Source organism: Dermacentor albipictus, chromosome 8 (genome assembly GCF_038994185.2).
Source record: "Dermacentor albipictus isolate Rhodes 1998 colony chromosome 8, USDA_Dalb.pri_finalv2, whole genome shotgun sequence".
NCBI lineage: Eukaryota > Metazoa > Arthropoda > Arachnida > Ixodida > Ixodidae > Dermacentor > Dermacentor albipictus.
This window is the reverse complement of record NC_091828.1, coordinates 797,554-818,649: the sequence shown is the minus strand read 5'-3', so window position 1 is coordinate 818,649 and position 21,096 is coordinate 797,554. Positions and strand designations below refer to the sequence as shown.

Genomic DNA, 21,096 nt, shown 5'->3' with positions numbered 1-21,096 from the left:
AGCAGTAGCCTACCATGCTGCACGCCGCCAAAGGCAGCCACTACCTACTCTAGTACTGTCAAATGTTGTCAAGCAGACATCCAAGGTGGTAAAGCCTCACCACTTAATCAGAACCGGGGCGCAGGTGGTACTTTAAACTTCCGTTTTCAGCTCACTTCGGCGCTTCCGAAGCAGCTGACACGGCCGCTGTGTCCATGTGATCCCTCATGCCACGTCACGTCGACGGCGGCGCCAGCTTTTCCAGTGGTGTAGCTCGCCCCCAATGGGAACTCGGCGCACACGAACGGACCCGGCATGCGCTCAAACGTGCGCTACGAGGAATGGTTTCGTGGACGCCTTCTCGTTTGCTCACGGGTGCCTCCATTTGCGAGACTTCACCCGCAAACGACTTTGGCGTTGATGACCAACATGGGGCAAATATAATCGCTTGATATACTTGCACGGTGGCGAGTCGGACACTCCCAATTTGTCAATGCCCATCGGCATACTTCCATCTGTTGCAATTCGGTTAGCTTGCTTATTTTATAAAAAGTTCACTAAATGTCCTTGTGTTTATTTTCACTACTGTGTTGTTGTTCCTTTGGCCCAAGGGCACACATCAGATGCCACAAGTTACATTCTTAATCAACACTTATGGCAGTGTTTTAATTATTCATCATTTCCGCAATGTGACCATACGGATTCTCGCAATCCGATTTCGATGGTTCTCCTTGGTTTGCATAGTTTCGTCCTTAAAAACTGACATAACCTTAGGGAGGGCCTCACCGGTGTGGTGTTACACTCCAGCTGGACAAATGGCGGGGGTGCAGCAAGGGCGCCGCCTGTTGTCGTCGTGCCCGTCCGCAGCCCCACTCCTCCGCTGCTGCAGTTGAGGCTGAGATCCTCGACCGAGAAAAGCTCGGAGGTGTCGAGGCCAATGTGTTCGGCCATCTCGAGGCCCAAGCGCCGGTTGAGCAGCCGCCGCTGCTGCAGCAACACCTCCTTGGACTGTGAGCCACCTGTCGAAGGGCACACACAACAGGGTTGCAGGGCCAAACACAATGCTCAAGCAGCATTCTGAATTAGAGGTAGCTTCAGCCTGGGGCTGAATGCTATTTCCTTCTTCAAATACGTGCGAAACATACAGCTGCTTTCATTACAATTAACCACTGCAACCACTTTGAAGACATTTATTGCATTTAAGGGAGAAAACAAAATTCTGTCAACTGTAGAAACCAGAGTTCTCACTTCAGGACTCAAATTTTTTACATAAGTAACTGAAATCAGTAAATATACGGTAGAACAAAAAATTGAAGCATAGAGTTAACAAATCCAGAACTCACTCATTGTGAGCGGAAAGATTATCGAGCATTATATGAATACCATTAAGGTTGCACAATGATTGTAAACAGATTGACAGTAAGTTGCTATCTCTCTTATACAAGTGTTTGGCCTCGATAATTCCAACTTGGTTAATTCTAAATTTTGGTTACTTTGAAGAATTTGAGCAGGCCTGTCATTTTCAATGCAAAATCTACTAGATAATTTGAATAGCCTGCGCGGCTCCATCCTGATAATTCATTGTTTCCAGACGTCATGCTTGTGTTAACTGTGTCTCCAAGACCATCAGAGAGAGCCAGAATTTCTTCTTACACTGCCAACATGACTGAGCATGGGTAGCACATAACATATTACATAAGAATACTACTAAATCATTACACTGCTCAACACTAATGCCATACATTAGAAGAGTGATGCACTCATGAGACATACACTTGATGAGTAATGACATACCTATAACTTAGGCACAAAAAATTGTACAGACTGACATCATACAGTAAAACCTCGTTAAACCGTACCCGCTTAAACAGTAGTTTCATTTTAAAAGTAGTAAAGTTATATCCCCGACTCAGCAGCCATTGAACATAATGTGTCTTGCATCCGCGTAAACCGTACCAGCTTATTGCGCACGCATCGGCTAAAATGTAGCGGTTCCACTTTTCATCGCGAAATCCTCGCGGCGCGTCGTCTCCGTCGGGCAGCCCGGCAGAACGACAAGCCTCAGAGATCGGTACAACGACCTCCAAGCACCCTGTGCGTTTGCGCGTGAAGCCACATCAGCATCAACATCATTCCGACACCGTGCCAGAGAGCGTTGTCAAGCCTGCGGCAGGTGCCATGTTTCACTTCCAAGCCTTGGGGTGGCGCCACCATCAAAATGACGACAGCGCACCGCCGGCAGCGGTAATCGAAACGCCAGCTAAGCCTTTATTATGTAAACGTTATTTGCAACGTATCAAACCAGCATGTACAGAAAAATATTTCTATCTGAAATTATAAATTTTTCAAAACAAATTCATCTTAAACGCTATAAATTTTTATAAAGTGACTTCTCGAATGGTTAACTGCGAGAGACAGTCGCGACAGAATTCACCCTTTTGAAAGCTACATGTTTCTGCTCAAACAGGAAGCACTGGCTCAAATCAAGTTGCAGTTTATGAATATTGTAAACGAAGTGACGTGACATCTTCAGCTACAAAAGTGGAGGAACTTTAGCAACATACCAGCGTGCGACGGCATTATGTGGTCGGATGTGTTTCTTCATTCAGCGGCTGGTAGCTTGTTTCACCAGAAATGTGTGGCGAGACTGTACGTAGTATATTTTAGCACATAAACAATCATGCATGTTATGCACCAGTATAACTTTGAAACGCTATTCATGTGCTTTTTATTTCATGTAAACATAGATGATGTTATAATAAAGCTGTTTATTGGGAACAAGTTAGTGTGATTAGCGTCGTGATTTCTCTCGGCCTATGCAGTAGTGCCAACCTCCAAAGGTAAATAAGAATATATATAAGTGAATATATATTAAAGGTAAATAAGAATATATATATAGTGGGATATACCTGGCCAAAGCAAGCGGGCAGCTCAAAAGCAATAGCAGAAACAGACGACGCCGGTGTCGGTCGTCTGCTGTGCGATATTCCTCACAAGCATCATTGCGGTTTCGATATGCATGTAACTTTCTAAGCAACTAGAAATTGTTCAGATGTCGCCTGTCATTTTTAAATTTAGATTTTAAGGGAATAATATTCAAAACATGATCTATTATTAGTAAGTAAACATTTTTCTGGTATCAGCGCAACTACCATTATAATCCAGGCAGCACTAGCGTCACCTGCGATAATCGGCCCCATTGGCCCAATGGGAATATCACGAGCTTGGCATGGCTTGACATTGTGGCATCGTGCAAGCGAGGACTCGCGTTGCTTGCGTCGTGCCGAAGCTCGGATAAAAAAGACGGCGGTGCTCAGCGTAGAAGAAAAATTAGACATCGCCCGTTCTATCGAACGTGATACGAAGAAGTCGGCACTGGGCACGCGACAGGGATCTGCTGTTGACTACGGTGTGTGGCATTTGGAATGCGAAGTTGCTCGGCGGCGCTGCTGCGACCACGAAGAGATGTCGGCTACGAGGTTCGACTTTTCACCATCGTTACATCTGTTGTTGCCGAAGTGCCAACTAGCGACAGTGATGAGGACGACACGAAAAGCGACAGCACGGGCGATTCAGGTCCGACAGTGGCAGAAGCGGCGCGTTACGTCAGCCTCATGAATGCAATCGTCGCGACGAGAACGGGGGCGCGATTGCAAACGATTGCAACTCTATTGCATACGAAAAGTATTCCAAACTCCGGCACCAGGCAATGACAAAGGCGCCCCGGGACTTCTGCAGCACTACTGCACGGAGAATACATAATGCCAACGAAGAATCTGCCATGCAAGTGTTCGTTTTTTTTTTTTTTTTTTTGCCGAGAAGAGGGGGCTGGCTGAAAAGCTGGCACGCTGAAAAGCTGGCACGCAGCTTCAGTAAGTTTGAGGCAGCTGTCGTCGTGCTAAGCTGCCACAGCATCAAACGAAAATAACAGTTTTGTTACGTGAAGTGAATAAATACTGCATGTTTCTTCCCCTTTCATGGCACTCTCTCCGAGTTCCATTTTCGACAGGTAAGTGGGCGATCTCATGCTATTTCAGTTAAACAGTACTACCGTTTAGTACGTATTTTTTCCAAGCTCCGGCCAACTACGATTTAACGAGGTTTCACTGTACCACAGTCATCCAGAGTTGGATGCCCAAGCTGCTTGAGCATGAAATTCAAAGAGCAGTAATTTCTGATGACAACGTTTTGAGACAGTTCCGCAGCGTCACATGTTAAGTATTAAATGAAGTCTAATTAGTATTTAAAAGAAACCTAGGTCCAATACTATGTTTTCATTTTTATCTGGAGTCAACTGCAGTTAGAAACTGTGCATGACAGAAATATACAAACTCGGCCCTGTGTGTTTGAGAAAGCAAAGAGCATAGCGAATTTATCATCCTGAACTACCATGACTTTTGCAAGTTACCTACTGCAAGCCTTTGAAAACCTAGTGTAGGCTTCAACAAACTTTTGTCTGGTCAAGCACCATGATGAAAGGTATAAACAAAGCATCCAAAAAACTTGCCAAGCGTGATCATCAAAATTGTCATGACATCAGTCACAAGAGTATCACAAAGAAGAAGTCGACAAGTCATCAACATTTAAAATGATATGCGATTCGGACAATGCCACACACTTGTATAAGAGAGATAGCAACCCACTGGCAATCTATTTACAGTCATTGTGCAATTTTAACAGTATTCATATAATGCTCAATAATCTTTCTGCTCACAGCGAATGAGAAAACTAATAATCACTTCTAAAAAACAATTCCTACATCATTCCCACACTCGTCCCCGATTTTCCAAATTGCTTAGAAATTTCCCTGACCGGTTCAGCTTTTTCTCAATTCTTTAAGCCACTAGATGCACTTCCAAGGGGCTGTGCGCCACAGTCTATCCAACATTACACGTGTGGCTTAAAAGGAGTAGTACACTGGAGCTATGTGAAGCTGAAGAAACATACTCAATGTGCCTGGCTTATCACAGAATATGGCTTCTGGAAGCACGGTCGGAGTGGGCTGACCGATGCAAGTTAATGGCTGCATTGGTGTCACACACATGCCATGTCAAGCAAATGAAATGTACACCAGAGGTTTACGTATAATGAGAGCTGTCTATACAAATATCAAACGGAGCCGTAGGCAGCTTGGAGGTGAAACCCACTGCCAATTTTTCACTCCAGGGTGTCTACCAAGTTGACATTTTTAAATTCCCCAAGCTTTCCAGGTTTTCCCCGAGTGCCCTAGCAAAATTTCCTGAGTGACAGAACCTTGTTTAATGCCGAGACGGGCTCACACCATGTCGCCCGATGCTGTCACTCTCTAGTAAGCATGTTAAAATTTTTTTAAACACGACCTAATCCAGTTTGAGTAGTAAGGAGTAGTGTCCATTTTATTCAAAAAGAAAACAGAAGAGAGGAAAAGAGAGCTTCGAAAAAATGGTAAACCATTGCAAAGCGAGTCGCACACATTCAAATACGAATGAAAAGGAGATGCATACAGAAGGAAATATTTTCAAATGGAAGCTATTTTTACAAACTGACAGCACGCTCACTGTTACAAGGCCCAAACTTTGACACACTTGAGATTCTCTCTCAACAGCTTGTAAGTCAAGCTCAACTGCCCTGATATGCTCTCAAACTTCGCACAATGCTTCAGTGTTGCGTTTCACTGCTATGAAGAGTTCACTTTGGTTCGGATGAGGGATATCTGCATCTTTGCATCAGCCAACACTTGTGAGCCCAAGTTCCTTGAAAGATGCAGTGGCATGCTTCCTCTCCCATTCATTCCTCAATGCGTCGGTCCTTTCTGTTCTCGTCCTCTTTCCGCCGTGCGTTCGCCCCACGGACCATTTGAAGCATCCTCTTTGTGTGTTTTGCAGTCAACGGCCGATTTCTCGGACTCCCTAGGGGCCACGAAAACACCCGAAAGATCGGGCAGACCGAAAAAGGGAATTCAAGTGTTTTAGCGCCCTTTAGGGGCTCAAATCACCACAGGCACGTCCGAAAAAGCTATGAAGGCCTGCCAATACACTTATTAGACATATCGGTGCTCGTTCTATGACAGAAGATGCCGCGCGCATGCGTGTCTAATTAAGGAAAACATACTGTGTCCTGTGGCAATTGCCCCTTCCTATACTTGTTAAGATTCACCAAAATACCGCACGTACACGCTTCACCTCAACAATTCTGTGCTGAAGCGAAGCTGCCTTTCGGGAACTGGTATTATGCAGCGCGCCATGCATTGCAACCTTCGAAGCCAATAGCGTGGATTACAAAGGCGGAGTCGGTGTTACTGCTGACAGCAGCAAGTTCTTCCAATGAAAAAACATGGCACCAAATAGCAAGAAGCTTATTAGCGAACATCGAAGCAGCTAGGCCTAGCGTTGCCACAGTGGTGGGTACGGCTGCCAGCATGTCTGCGTGCGAGAGTGCCGGTTCGAGGCAGCGAGATAATCAAAATTGCAGCAGTGATGGCTTTGATTAATGCTGTTTGGGACCTGCATTCACGGCAAAAAGTCTGGGAAATCAGACGGCGAAGGGTTCTTGAGTCCAACATTTCAGACGTTCTTATACATCAACTCTATGGGGTATGTGGTGGTGCTGCAAAGCCATCCGAGTTATCGGGCATGTCCCAAAAATCGGGCGCCCGGGAAATTGGTCAGTGATTGTACACTAGCAACTCCCCCAGCCGACCACACGGCGTCTAAGACGAATCGATTCCTCTTAGTTACTCGAGCCAGCATTACCATGATTTCCATTCCCTTTTAGTAAAATTACAGTAAAATTTCCTCTGATAGATGCATAAATTCTCCAAGTTATCCCCTAGTATTTCGAAACTATTCAATACCCCTGAGAATTCCCGCTGTGTGTGTGTGAACATGCACGTGTGTGTGTGAGAGAGAAAGAGAGAGAGAGTCCAAAAGCAAAAATGCACCACGCAGCAAAAAAAAGTGAGAAAAATAAAAGAAGGCGGGGCCTAGGGAAGGAATTTTGCTTGTGGAGGCTAGACGGGGCAAGTGGAGATAGCCTCCATGTTGGCAATGACACTCGCCTCCTGGAATAATGCATTCGCAGCACTGAAACATTTCTATCTTGGCTTTTAATGAACCAACTTGAAAAATTCTTGCAATAGAACACTCCCAAGAGGACACATAAAAACTTCAAGTGTATAACTGAAATTTTCTATGTGGCATGGTGACGGGCCGTGTAAGGGGTTATAATTATTTTGCTGTTCACAAACAATGCACCTATAAATAATCACTAGTGCATCTGTGCTCACTCTCCTTCCCATGCTGAGCAAATGTTAGTTCACGGTAACAGGCGATCACATGTCGACAAACACACGAGTGAAGTCGCGCAGACTTGGATGACCCGAGAGTCTCGGAGGGAGTGAGCCTCGCTGAGTATAATTTTAGGGAGCCTGAGTGAGCCCTAGGCAAAAATATATACAGTCGAACCCACTTATAACAACATTCAAGTGCCATGAAAATTCCACTGTTATAACCAATAATTTTTATAACCAGGTTGCATTAAAAAAAAATCAAAATGGCGGATGGCGTAGCTGTTTCGAGAAAACTGTAATGGCGGGGAGACCAGTTCTCCCCACCACCTTCTTCCATCCAACTTCTGATTTTGTTGACTCATTTAACTGTTTCACTCTACTTCCTTCGCGCTCTGATCACGTGTTGTTAACAAGCCGTGGCTGTCAGCATTCAAGAATGGCACTGCTATAACAACTGCAAGGAGGGGTCACGGGCGGCAAGTTACATATGAGCTCTGCCAAGGCATCGTTTTGGTGGCCCCAGAAGGCCCCTTTAAAGAATGCGGGAAGGTTGCCACAGCAGCATCTCAGCTTGAGAAATCCAGAAGAAACATTGGGACGTGATCGCCACAAGCATCTTGCCACGTACTTCTCACTGGCTTGCACGAGAAAACTGCATGCCCGTCAGCCTTGCTTGCTTTACGTGAAGCTAGCCGGCAGTATTCCTCTCCAAGGCATCCAGGTGCTCCTCGTAGTGAGGTGGAAGGTCGCTCGCGAAAACAGGCCCACGAGGCACTCGATCATCTACAGGACCTCTCACAGAGACAATGTTGAGGCAGCCTGCCCTACGGTGTCAGTGCTGCCGTCGTGGTCGTCACTGTCACTATCCAATGCAAGCACTTTCGTCACGATCGCCTCATCGGTTAGAAGCACTTCATTTCCAAATCTATAGCAGGGCAGTTCCTTTTCACTAGCGACGTCATGCATTGCTGATGATCAGCAGGCGGATCAGCCATGTTCCGTTTCGGTGAAGAGTCAAACGAGGCTGAGAAACAACCTGGCCAGGAACAACTTCAACACAACTAACAAAGACAAGCACGAGCAACTTAACCCATAAGGAGAATTGCACAGAATGGGGGCCATAAAATAAAGAACCAACTGTGAAGGCCCAGTAAGCAATCAGGCAGCGCTAGCAGAGCAGTTGGCGTGGTCCATTCGTGTTTCGGAGGGCGGCGCAGCACAGAGCCATAGGTGCAGCCCATTCGTGTTCAGAAGGGTGGAACGGCAACGGGAGACATGCGCAAAAGGCTCACGGAGAGAAGCGTGTGGCAGCAGTTGGGGTGGCAGGCAATCATGTAGCGGCTCGCACTTGACTTTTTCTTTTTTCTTTTCAGGAATTTCGCATTCTACTACCTTTCGGAATGGACACCCAGCAATCAGACTTCATCTTTACAACCAATAATACAGCATGGAAACATTGTAGTTAGAGGGTTATTTCCCCAGAGAAAACAGAAGTTGACGGTGCAGCAACTTTTCACTGTTATAACCGATATATTGTTAAAACCGGTATCGTTGTTGTAACAAGCATGTGACACCCCCTCGGGCATAACCTTCATTGGCCCGCCAGGCTTGGTGGTCTGTTAGGCTCATTGGTCACCGCACCAATAAACACCGGTGAGCACAGCTGCTTGACGGACAGTCATCATTCATCACCACCACGCTGCGCAGCATCTGTCTAATGGAGGGTGCCTCGAGCCCTCCCTCGTTCACGAAACCGGGCGGATCGTGACAGTTGTAAGTGGGTTCGACTATATTGAGAGTGAGTCTGGCTGAGTACCGTTCATTCATGGTGTCTGCCAAGTTGACATTTCCAAATTCCCTGTGTTTTCCAGGTTTTCCCCAAGTGCCTTTGCAAAATTCCCCGAGTGATGCAGAACTATGTTTTATTTCAAGACGGCTGAAACCATATCGCCCGATGCTGTCACTCTGTAGTAAGCATACGAAAAAAATTTAAAAATAAACTATTTATTCAAATTTGAATACTAAGGAGTGGTGTTTATGTTATTCAAAATAAGAATAGAACGGAGGGGTTAGTAAAATGTACAGCAAATAAAATGCATTCGAAACAAATCGCAAATCCAGTCGAACATTCCCAAATACAAATGAAAAGGTGAAGCATAGAGAAGCAAATATTTTCGAATACAAGTTATTTCTATCAACTGATAGCAAGCTCAGTGGTATAAGGCCCGAACTATGTCATAATTGAGATTCTCTCCCAACAGCTCATAAGTCAACCTCAACTGTCCTGACATACTCTCAGTCCGCGCACGACGCCTCAGTGTTGTGTTTCACTGCTTTAAAGAGTTTCTCTTGGTTTGGATGAGGGGGAACACCTGCATCTTGGCTTAAGCCAACATGTCACTTTTTGAGCTCAAGCTCCTTCAAAACAGCGGCAGCATGCTTCCTTTCCCGTTCATTCCCAAATGCGTAGGTCCTTTCTGTTCTTGTCCTCCTTCCGCCCCTTGTTCGCCCCACTGACCATTTGAAGCATCTTCTTGGTCAGTTGCACACACCACATCCAATTTTTCGAGCTCCCTAGGGGTCGCGAAACTGTCCAAAAAGCTGCCAGTTGGAAAAAATAAATGCACGTCATTTACTGCCCTTAAGGGCTCAAAACACTACAGGCACATTTGAAAACGCTCTGAAGGCCTGTCGGTACACGTATTAGGCATATCGGTGCTCACACTGTCACAAGAGGTACCGGGTGCACGCGTGTGTAATTAAGGAATACATACTGTGTCCCGTGGCAATAGCCCCTTCCCATGCTTGTTATGCTTCACTGCAAAGTGTATTAGGAAGAAACAGCGCCAACTAAGACAATCATGAGAGGGAGAACGACACAGGACAAGTGCTTGTCCTGTGCCGTTCTCCCTCTCATGATCGTCTTAGTTGGCGCTGTTCCTTCCTAATTCAAGCATGCACCATCTAGCCCAAATGAATGCTGTCCTGATTCACTGCAATACCTTTGCGTATGCTTCACCAAGTAACATTTCTGTACAGAGGCGAAGCTGACTTTTGGGAACAGGCATTATGCAACGCACCGTGCTTTTCAAGCTTCTAAGCCAATCGCAAGGTCCACAAGGGCGGAGTCGGTGCCATTGCTGACACCAGAGAATTCTTTCAAAGAAAGACACGGCACCCAATGACAAGAAGCTTGATAGCGAACGTCGAAGCAGCTACGTCTAGCGTTGCCGCAGTGGTGGCTGCCAGCGAAACTGCGTGCGACAGCGCCGGTTTGAGGGGACGAGGTAATCAAAATGGCAGCAGTGGTGGCTTTGATTAATGCCGTTTCAGACCTGCGGTCACGGCAAAAATTCCAGAAAATCGGACTGCGAAGGGTTCTTGCGCCGAAATTTCAGACGTTCTGATACATTGACTCTAGTGTACATGGTGGTGTCGCGAAGCCATCCAAATTATCGGGCATCCGGAGTGTTGGTTGGTGACTATACACTGGCAACTCCTCCAGCTGACAACAGGGCATCAAAGAAGATTCATTAAGATTCCTGTCTGTTACTCGAGCCAGCATTACTGCAACTATTGACCCTTTCAATAAGATTACAGCTAATGTTCCCTCATAGAAGGACAAATTCTCCTAGCTTTCCTGGAGTTTTTCCAGAATAATCAAAATCCCTGATTATTCCCGGTTTTCTCGGGTGGTAGACACCCTGTCATTTCAGTGACCTATATGTGATACAAGAACATGTGGTGCAACATTGCAACTGCATGCAGAAAGCATTATATGACATTAGCTTTTTTTTTTTTGTAGTTGTGTGTGGCTACTCGCACACGATGCTAATGTGCATGCGGCTTTGAAGCACTTGTAGTCAATGTGATCTTAGTAGGTCACATGAGAGAATGCCTCCTGACAAAGCCACATATTATCCAGTAGTTCTTGGTTAGTGATTTTGAATGTATTTTCTTTTTTCAGCCTTTGTGCATGGCAGAGTTACCCCACTGATATCAGTGCATTTTGTAGGTTGACATGCCACATTAAAAAAGAATATACAAGTAACAGTGAAAAGCACTGGATTTTCACCCTATGTTTGCATGTCTAAATGCAAAATAACCAATCTAATAGTACGTAAAATGCAAACAATACTTCGTACTTTACGCACGGTATTTACTCACATAATGATCCCACTTCCTTGGTAAAAAAATTGACGCAAATTTAGGGGTGCGATCGTTACGCAGGTTTAATTTTCCACGAAAAGAAAAATATTTTTTTTACCACGCATTTGCTGCAGGATGACAACAGGTCAACAAACAGGCGGCTGCTGCCAACGTTTTACAGCATACTTCAGTCTCGCAGCTCCCTATGCGAGCCCACTGGCCGACGTGGCCGCTGCGGCTGTGACTGGAACTACTGGCGCTGCAGTCGCATGTTTCTTCACGCACCGCGCGTCTCGGCTACTGCTGCAATGAATAGTTCGCAGCAACTGGCCTGTACCGCTTATCCGTCAGTAAATGTAATTTAGATACACCCCGAGTTTTGTGACAAACCTGTGACGCTTAAGTAATGGCGACTTTACTGTGTCGGTGTACCTGTGTCAATGTGTCTTGCAGTCGCGTCTTTTTTCACGCATAGTGCTTCGCCTACTACGATTGCTGCAATGTGTCGTTTACCCCCCTTAACCTGTAACGCTTGTTCGTTAGTGAATGTGGTTTAGCTGCCTGCTCAAGTTTTTATGCCAAGGCAAATTCGAAAAACAATATTTCCCTGCGCCGACCCCGAAATGCAAGTGCGGCTGGCGCATCGAGGCTGTAGCTGTAGCTGGACAGGGCAAATAAGCTGCCAGGAGCGACGATTCGGTTTTCCAACCAACTATTCCTAGTCAGAAGCGCCACATCGGTCTGCTCAGTGCTTTTTTTCTCGCACCGTATTCATACCATGTGCAATAAAGACGAGCGCCTGTATATAATCTGCAGCAGTATTAAGAACGTATTGCGCCCAGCTGGAGATTGTAATGTACACCAAATGTTACTCCCCTGCAAGCTAACCTACTCTCATTTTAATGTGTAAGCATTCTTTGGCAAGTGCCCAAGAAAAACCTGTCTGTCATGCTAAAAGTGCCTTATCAGCACAAAAATGCGTAATTTGTGACGACGTACATTTAATCCTAAAATAAATAAATAAATAAAATAAAATAAAAGGGTTCTACTCAAATTGAGGACGACACAACAAGCTATGGAAAGAAGAATGATAGGTGCAACGTTAAGGGATAAGAAAAGAGCAGATTGGGTGAGGGAACAAACGCGAGTAAATGACATCTTAGTTGAAATCAAGAAAAAGAAATGGGCATGGGCAGGACATGTAATGAGGAGGGAAGATAACCGATGGTCATTAAGGGTTACGGACTGGATTCCAAGGGAAGGGAAGCGTAGCAGGGGACGGCAGAAAGTTAGGTGGGCGGATGAGATTAAGAAATTTGCAGGGACGGCATGGCCACAATTAGTACATGACCGGGGTTGTTGGAGAAATATGGGAGAGGCCTTTGCCCTGCAGTGGGCGTAACCAGGCTGATGATGATGATGACATTTAATCGTTAAAGTAGTGTAAATATAGATGATCGGTATCTGTATAAGCTATAAACAATAAAAAAATGGAATTCCTTGCTCGGTGAATTTCCCCGCCCGCCATCTGTTCCGTGTCTAATAATCCTAATTTACAATTGCCTTTTACATGTGACTCACGCATATAAAAATATGTACGTTCAACGTGATCGGCAGGAAGTGGCAAGAACCGATTCTACAACTGAACATTCGTAGGTCAAGGGATTATTTTATTTTCTATGAACAAAATCGGCAATGAACAATGTGAAGTCTCTTATTTGGTTGAGCAACCTTTTTTCAGTCTTCTTGCATTTTTTACTGGTGGGTCACGTGCACGTGCTCTGTAAGCGGCCGTTTTATATCGTCCTTTTTCTTTTCTTTTTTGTCAAGTGAATGCACATGATCACATAAAACTTGATAAGACATGTCCACGATTACCAATCTTCAGATCCAAATGCAGGCACAGATGGTATCTCCAGCCTGGCTGGGGTGTTCCAGAATAAATTGCCAGAAACAGGATTGACTAAAGTGGGATGAATTATTGCTTAATTCTGTACGCTTTCAATAATGGTGAATAAACCAGGAATTTTGAACGACCTCACATCTCTGCAAATAAAGAGACTCCTGGCGGTACAAAATCGCATAGTACATTTGAAGCTACGGGCATTTTTCTTGATCGTATAGCCTATATTTATCTTTCTGTAGTCACTTGATGGTCGTGTTCGGAGGCTTTCTCGAACAAAGTTGCCACTACAGCAAGAGATAACATTCACAAGGTTTTGCAAATACTGCACTACACTGTTTGTGGTGCACATATGATCTTGTACGTCGCTGTTTTACTTTAGCTTGATGTTATGCACACTTGGCCATGCTTAATTGTCAAGCCGTCTGCTTCTCTGAGGGCGATTTCAATTAAGCTTTTGAGGGTAGTACAGACAACGACTGAATTTTCGGACGCCCAAATTTTCGGACATGCCTGATATTTCGGACGTCTTCGCGGCACCGCCACGAGCCCCATAGAATCAATGTATAAGGACATCTGAAATTTCGGACGCTCGAACCCCCCGCTGTCCAATTTTCCGGACTTTTTGACGCGACGGAAGGTCCTCTGGCTCCTCGCGCAGCGCCCTTGCGAAGGAAATCGACCTGCAGCAGAAGCATATCACCACTTTGAACCACCACTAGCCGAATCTAGCCGTCGCACACCGATTTGGTCTGGCCACGCTGGCTATGTTCATCGCCGCAAATGGCCGCACTTCCGCTTCCGGTGGAGTTTCCTGAGCGGTGCTATTTCGTTTGTTTGCGCAGGCCACGTTTTGGCTAGCGTGGTGTGTGGTTGTGCTGTCGTGTCAAGTGTGCTCTGCGACACTAGGCCTAGGTGCTTCGACGCTCGTCAGGGAACTCCACTGTTCACAACTTGAGGATTTCACTTGCCTTCGATGGCCCCCACTCCGTTTTCGTCGTCCTCGCCAATGGCATTGAAGCGCAAAAAGCAGTACCGTACCCACGGAAATAACTTTTGAACAGTTTGTTGACGCTGACAACGAGCTCAACTTCTGCGCAGAACTGACTGACGAGGGATTCAGAAGACTCCGATGTTGAAAATGAGCCAATGCCTTGCGCCACCTACAAGCGCCGAGTTGACACGAGTACTGTTTACTTTTTCATCGGTGTACAGTGCTGACATGACTCTTGCTCAGATCGAGGCGAATTTGATCGCATGCAACTGGAACCCCGTCCAAACAACAATCAACAAGTTCTTCAAGCCACCGCAGAAATAACACTGGCTGCCCGACGATGCACGTGTACATAATAAACCGGCAGTCGGCTGCATACAGAGTTTTTGAACGCCTCTTTTTATAGCACCTTCACTGATACTTTGGCAGGGTTTCGGAAAATTGGTACTTCGTTCTTTACCTCTAGATCCGAGAAAAAAAGAAGAAAGGTGCGGTTTTTTGCATGCATTCATTTTTTCGGACTGCCTGTATTTTCAAATGTTTTTATGGTCCCTAGAGGGTCCGAAAAATCGGTCGTGGACTGTATAGCTGCTTGAAATAGCATTTTCTGGATTTTGTTGTCACTTTTCATGCAGCAAATTAGGTGCGATACTCTAAACAGACAACGCTTTCTATAACTATACCAAGTCGAACCATGCCCTGATCAGAGTCAGTGCACGGTGGGCTCGGTGGCTGTGCCACGATACAGTCCACTAAACTGCTGCTGTTTAGTATGCAGGTGCTCATCATCGCACTGATCGGCGCAGCTCTGCCCGCTACAATCTCGGCTGTCCCACACACAACTTCAAACTGCCTGGAACCATGCCTTGGCCGTGCCCCTGCTGTCTATCGCCAAGTCATGCTAGCCCCCCTATGCTTCTATTAGCGCCGCCTGTGACGAGCGTGATCAGCCCTACCACCAGGGAGCTGCCTGCGTCAGCTACATCTGGCAGATCGCCTATAAAAGACCAACGCCTTCACGCGCCAACCTGTGGGCTCGGTGGCGGTGCCACGATACAGTCCACTAAACTGCTGCTGTTTAATATGCAGGTTAGTCAGTGTTATAGTCTTTCCGCTAAGAAATCAAGCGACTATGTTTTGGTACTGCTGCCAAGCCCCCAGTGTCTGTTTGCCATCGCAATGAATTGTATTCATGTCTCGCCCCCTTTGCTGCTACTGTCGGGCGACATAGAAACTAACCCCAGTCCTGATTCTAACGCTATACTAACTGAACTAAAGAAGCTGTCCGCAGTTGATTAACGAGATTAAAGGTTTAAAAAGCGAACTAGTCGAGACTAACAATTCGATTTCCGAACTAAACAGAAGAATGCATGCCGTCGAGCGCCACTGTCAACACATCGAGGACCTGCAGTGGCAGGTTGAAACATTTAAGACTTCTGCGGCCGTGACGACACGGGCAATCTCCGATATAGAAGCGCGCATCGATGACGCAGAAAACCGAGCCCGCTGCAACAACCTTGTCTTCTTCAGTATCCCCGACCCAAGGGCATCTGAATCCGCCGCTCAGGCAGAGGAAAAAATCATTCGGCTTTGCGCAGACCAATTAAACATGACCTCATGAAAGAATTCAGAATCGTGCGGCAAGATTCATCATTCTTCGTATTCTTAAAACACTAGCATATCACTACTAAAAGCACAGTCCGCCTTAAACACGCTATCATCCCGGCGTCACATTGATTCGTTAATCCTCTTTCACAAGTTTTTTATTACAGTTTGCTCCATCATGCACCATGTGTGTTGGCCCCACCCCCTCGCCATTCCCTGCGTACAGGGCATTCCTTGCAAGTAACCCGTCTATGCAGCCAAACTACAACCTTCTCTGCATCCTTCTTTTGCCGATCATCAACCGACTGGAACGGCCTGCCCCGTCACATAACCGAAATCACCTGTTCAACGACGTTTGCTGATAAGCTTAATACTAATATTCTTCATTTAACTCATGTGGCCAGTAATTAAAATGAACATTTGTAAACCCCACCCCTTATGTAATACCCCCATTGAGGGGTCTTTAAGGAAATAAAAGTGAAGTGAAGTGAAATGGTGCTATCGATCGAGTTGGCTCAAGGAGTGTCCAAATAATCAGACGAGAGGTTGCAAGGTGTCCGAACTTCTGGCAGTTGTTATACATTATGGTCTATGGGGAGAATGGCAGTGCCGCGACGCAGACCAAATAATCGAGCATGTACGAATTTTTGGAGTCCGAAAAATCAGTCGGCGACTGTATTTGTTCTCAAGAATTAAACTATAGCTCATCGCCCTCAACATGATGATCACATATGTTGTACTTATCTGTGGGGCATTCTTCTTTTCAGTGCAACATGTGTTTCCATATATAAAACTCTGCCGTTGTCGCGGTGCAGAAAAAATAGTGACCACCAGCATCACGTTGCATCTCCCTGCTGGAGCAGCTGTGGGCAAAGCAGAACTGCACAGGAAACTTCTTCCTATTACGAGACGCCGAAACACTTCTGCACAAAACTTTTCATCGGGAGAAACCACCGCACATCCCGCGACGCCACCAACAGGATCATAGTAGCGACAGACAAAGCAGCACCACCAAAATGAAAGCAAAAATAAAAGCAGAAGCGAAACCAGAAGTGTTAGAAGTGACAAAAGAAGTGATCAGAACGGCACTAGTTCGCGTGACCAATAGCGCCCCCTCCAGAGTGGAGCTGAGAAATTGAAGTACGTCTACAAATGTTGGCTGCCGCCTTAACAGTTCGGGACACCAAAATGAAAACGGCGGCCAACAGAGCAAGCCAAACGTACCGAATGCGATTTTTTTATTCTCGCGAGTACATTACGTGCACTGCAACAGTTTCTTCTGTATCAGTAATGAATAATATCGTTAATACCAACAAGTTTGCGGCAATAACATAGCCATGTCCACTTTGAAGGAGACAAAAACGAAGATGGGCGCGCTTAGCTGCCAGTGACATAGAAACACATGGCAGGCATGCTGCAGAAACTGCGGTATTTGTCTTCACTGCTATCCTAATACGAAACGTTTCTGCTAAGGGTGGGGGAATGCACTCGCGTGCCCACTCGCGTGTCTGCACTCGCGTGCCCACGAGTGCAGACAAGAGGAATCGAAAGGCGCCTTTTTTGTTGTTGTTGACCACAACCAGCCTACAAATAATACAGCCAAGGCAAGCTGGGTTCTAGCTTTTTTTTCGTGGAGTGCGGAAAGTGAAGAAAGGAATGAAATGGGGCACCTGCTTAAAGGGACACTAAAGGGAAAAGTGATTTCTTCTGCATCAGTAAATCACCGTTCTACAACACCAAAAACACCACTCTTACAACGATAACACGTTTGGTAAGCCAGAAAAAGCGCAAGAACGAAATGCGGGTGGCGACGCCTACTTGAGTTCCCGCACCTGGGGGCTGTGACGTCTTGGATTTTGATGGCATCTTCTAGGGCCTACTAATTATATATGGCGGTACAGATTGACTGCATAGTGTTCAAAAGGAACCAAATATTAAACATGCCAAGTTTCGGGAACCTTTATTCAGCCAACGCGGCCCAAATACGAAAACAAACTTTGGAATCCCTGGCGTCACGCTGACGTACCGGCGCTGGCGTTTCGGCGCGAAATTCAAATACTGATACTTGGACCTTCATTTTCTCATCTAATATTCAAACTATTTTCTTGAAATAACTGCCTGCAGGTTTCTCAAACAATGCTTTATTAGTCTAAACTGATTTATTGTTTCCCTTTAGTGTCCCTTTAAGAATCTGTTTGGTGCGTGCAGCCGGCTTGGTATGTCTTGAAAAGTCGCTCGTGTAGCATTCGACAGATGGTAAGCATGATCATTATTAGCTAGAGTTGGCACTTGACAAATCGCTTCAGCAAGTTCGGGGTGCGATCATTATGCGGGAAAGAAGAAAAAACTTAATTTGACGACAAAATTCAGGGGTGCGATGATTATGCAAGTACGATCATTATGCAATTAAATACGATATATAAAAGCAAGTCAATACTATATTTAAATTTAAATATTTGCACACAAGTAGTAGCTTATTATCATTAGTTTACATTACTGTGCTTCTTATGTAGGGCCCTTCATTTTCAGGTTTTATATTCTGTGTGAAATGCTGTGTAAAAGTGCAAGAAAAGAAAAGCAGCAGACGATGAACAATACTTTGATGTTTCTGCACTGCATTATTAACCATCCACTGCATTCCTGGGGGGGGGGAGGGGGGGGAGGGGGGTTATGCTGCAAGAGTCCACCTACAGGACTGTCCATTTCACCCGCTGCTGATTGGAGGCAGCTGTACAAGCGAGGAGGAGACGAGCAGCCCTAGCTAATCAGCAGTGGCTGAAATGGACAGTGCAACAGGTGGACTCTTACAGAATACCCCCCCTGTAAAGCTTGTTTCCCCCTGTAAAGACCACCAAACAAACAGTAAAACACTTCTGCTTGGGCACATAATGCCCTTTTTCTCTGTGGACCACCAACATTTGTCCAGCACACTTCTTCCCATGTCCCACCTATGTTTGGTGCCGGTTATGTTATGCTTACACTCTTCAAAGAGGAAAGGCCCATGCAGCAAAGCTCAGCCATTAAGGTGCACTCACCGAGAAGGTCGTCATCGAGGTCAAACTCTGAACCTTCGGATGCGAGGAGGTCACCGCCATGCTTTAGAACTTGGTGGAGGTCAAAGTTCTCAAAGCGCATCCAGTGTGATGGAGACTTCGCATTAGCTGCTCCAGGCTTTGCAGACTCGCCGTCTGCTGCATGCACAACAAGCAGGACAAATAAATAAAGCACTCTGAAAGTGGGCCACGAAATGGCTCTCAAAAATGCTATGTGACTACACTCCAAGACTTACCCCCTGTTTACTGGAAGCATATGAGGGCACAGGCTCGATTAAGCACAAGCCACAACTGCTCACCCTTGCATGTTAACAGAAGTGCCCATTATGGGGTGGGTTGGTAACATATAGTAGAACCTCATTGATATGAACCCTTTAATTACAATTTCCCTGTGTCAACGCTCATGATCGAGAACACAGAAAATAACCCAATGCGGTTATGCTTCTTTTTTACCAGTCGATACATTCCCGGGAAACAGGATCTTTCGGCACAACGCTCAGTAAATCACTAAACTGCATTCATACGATACCTTTTCTGGTCACTAGATCCCATGTAAACAAGACACGAGGTGCATGCCATCAAGAACTCCAGCCACAGTCGCTTCCCTGCGGAACTCAACTGCCAGCGTCATGCAAAAACGTCAACACGCACTCAGTTCGAAAGCACAATCTTTTGGCACCAACATTCAGTACATCACCAATATTTAATAATATGGTACATTTTCTGGTGGCTAGATCCAATACAAAAAAGAAAATGCAAGAAGCACACATGATCAAGAGCAGTGCTCACCCGCCCATGTCACACGAAAGTATCAGCGCACACTCAGTTCCAATTCCCTTTCAATTCCATATGCACATTGTCATGTGGCACTCCAATATTCCATTTCCTTTCACAACAACAAAACAGACGAAGTGTAAACACAGTTGTCTTTTAATGCGACGCATTCTGTACCTCACAATACACTTTTCACACAGAGGCTTGCCTGCACACTGCCACAAACGTGGATCTTAACCTCTCTTGAAATTGCGTAATGTCGCTAGCTTCCACAAGGTCATAATATTTAATAGAAGTACATCACAATAGTATAAGAAGATAACTGTGTTAGCACGGCCACTTATTTTCTGGTATTTAAACACACACACACATGCATGTTGTCGAAAGATACACATGGAATTACTATACGTAGCATGTATTGAATCAACACAGCAAGTTGGGCAAGTTGGTAGGTTAACATTTTTACACATACACACAGCACGACAAGGTCGAGGGACAAGGAATAGACGACACAAGTGCTCACGTTGTTCATTCCTTGTCCCTCGACCGTGTCACACTGCACGCATACGCAAAAATGTGGCATGTATTGGCATGTACACAGGATGTCGCAGCCAATGGAGCCTAGGTTTAAGAACTGTCAGTGCACTACAGTAGGGCTGAACTAAAACAGCAGGCTGTAGGCCACTATCAAGCAATTCACACTATTTTTGTCTTATGTATGTCTAAATCCATAATTACACAAAACTAAGTAATCACTTCTGAAAACATTCAATGTAGTGAAAAACTTCCAGTGACAACGTTGCAGAGCATTCTAGGAGTGGTCCAATTCAGCAACTACCTACCTATTACACTAACCTTTTCCATGCGGTAAGGAAAGCCCAGCAAATAGGAAAAGAACCTATATGACTACCCGCTTGCAACGCTGCATAGATTGGACGGTGCATCAGCCGTGCAATAAAGTAAGAACGCCAAGGTTCACTTCCAATATGACACTACCAGAAATGAGCTTAGGGTGTAAAAGTTCCTAGTGCGACGTTTTCTACATTTATAACCTAAAATGCTGTTGAAACACAAAAGAAGTCACAAGAAGTCAGTCAAGCTGCCCATATGCTTGCACATTTCTGATGCCAGATCAGTGTCTCTAATCATCTGCAGACAGACAATGAAATGGGGGCAAAATGAAGCCCACCTTGCTCCTCCTTGGCCGATCCCGGTGGGTCCCACTGAGGCACATGGGATATGATGGCCTCCACAGCTTGGCTCGCTGCTATGCGCGTGTCCCATGATGAACTGTGCAGGTACTTGCGGACCTGCATCAGGACATCACAGGGAGATGGAGGTCAGGACTTGTTGGTATGACATACACACAGGA

At 45.6% G+C, this 21,096-nt stretch overlaps 1 protein-coding gene across 7 annotated transcripts in view; it reads right to left on the bottom strand.

Annotated features, from left to right (window-relative positions):
• Nucleotides 1-21,096, bottom strand: part of Hel89B (histone acetyltransferase 1) — a 506,945-nt gene that overhangs the window by 365,426 nt on the left and 120,423 nt on the right. For 6 of the 7 annotated variants that reach the window (XM_070523038.1, XM_070523033.1, XM_070523036.1 and 3 more), the window contains 3 exons: nucleotides 20,914-21,034; nucleotides 18,933-19,088; nucleotides 766-998 (listed from right to left, as the gene is read on the bottom strand). In XM_070523038.1, coding sequence (XP_070379139.1) covers nucleotides 766-998; nucleotides 18,933-19,088; nucleotides 20,914-21,034 — 510 coding nt within the window. The remainder of the gene's footprint in view (nucleotides 1-765; nucleotides 999-18,932; nucleotides 19,089-20,913; nucleotides 21,035-21,096) is intronic. The other variant, XM_070523034.1, reaches the window with a different exon arrangement.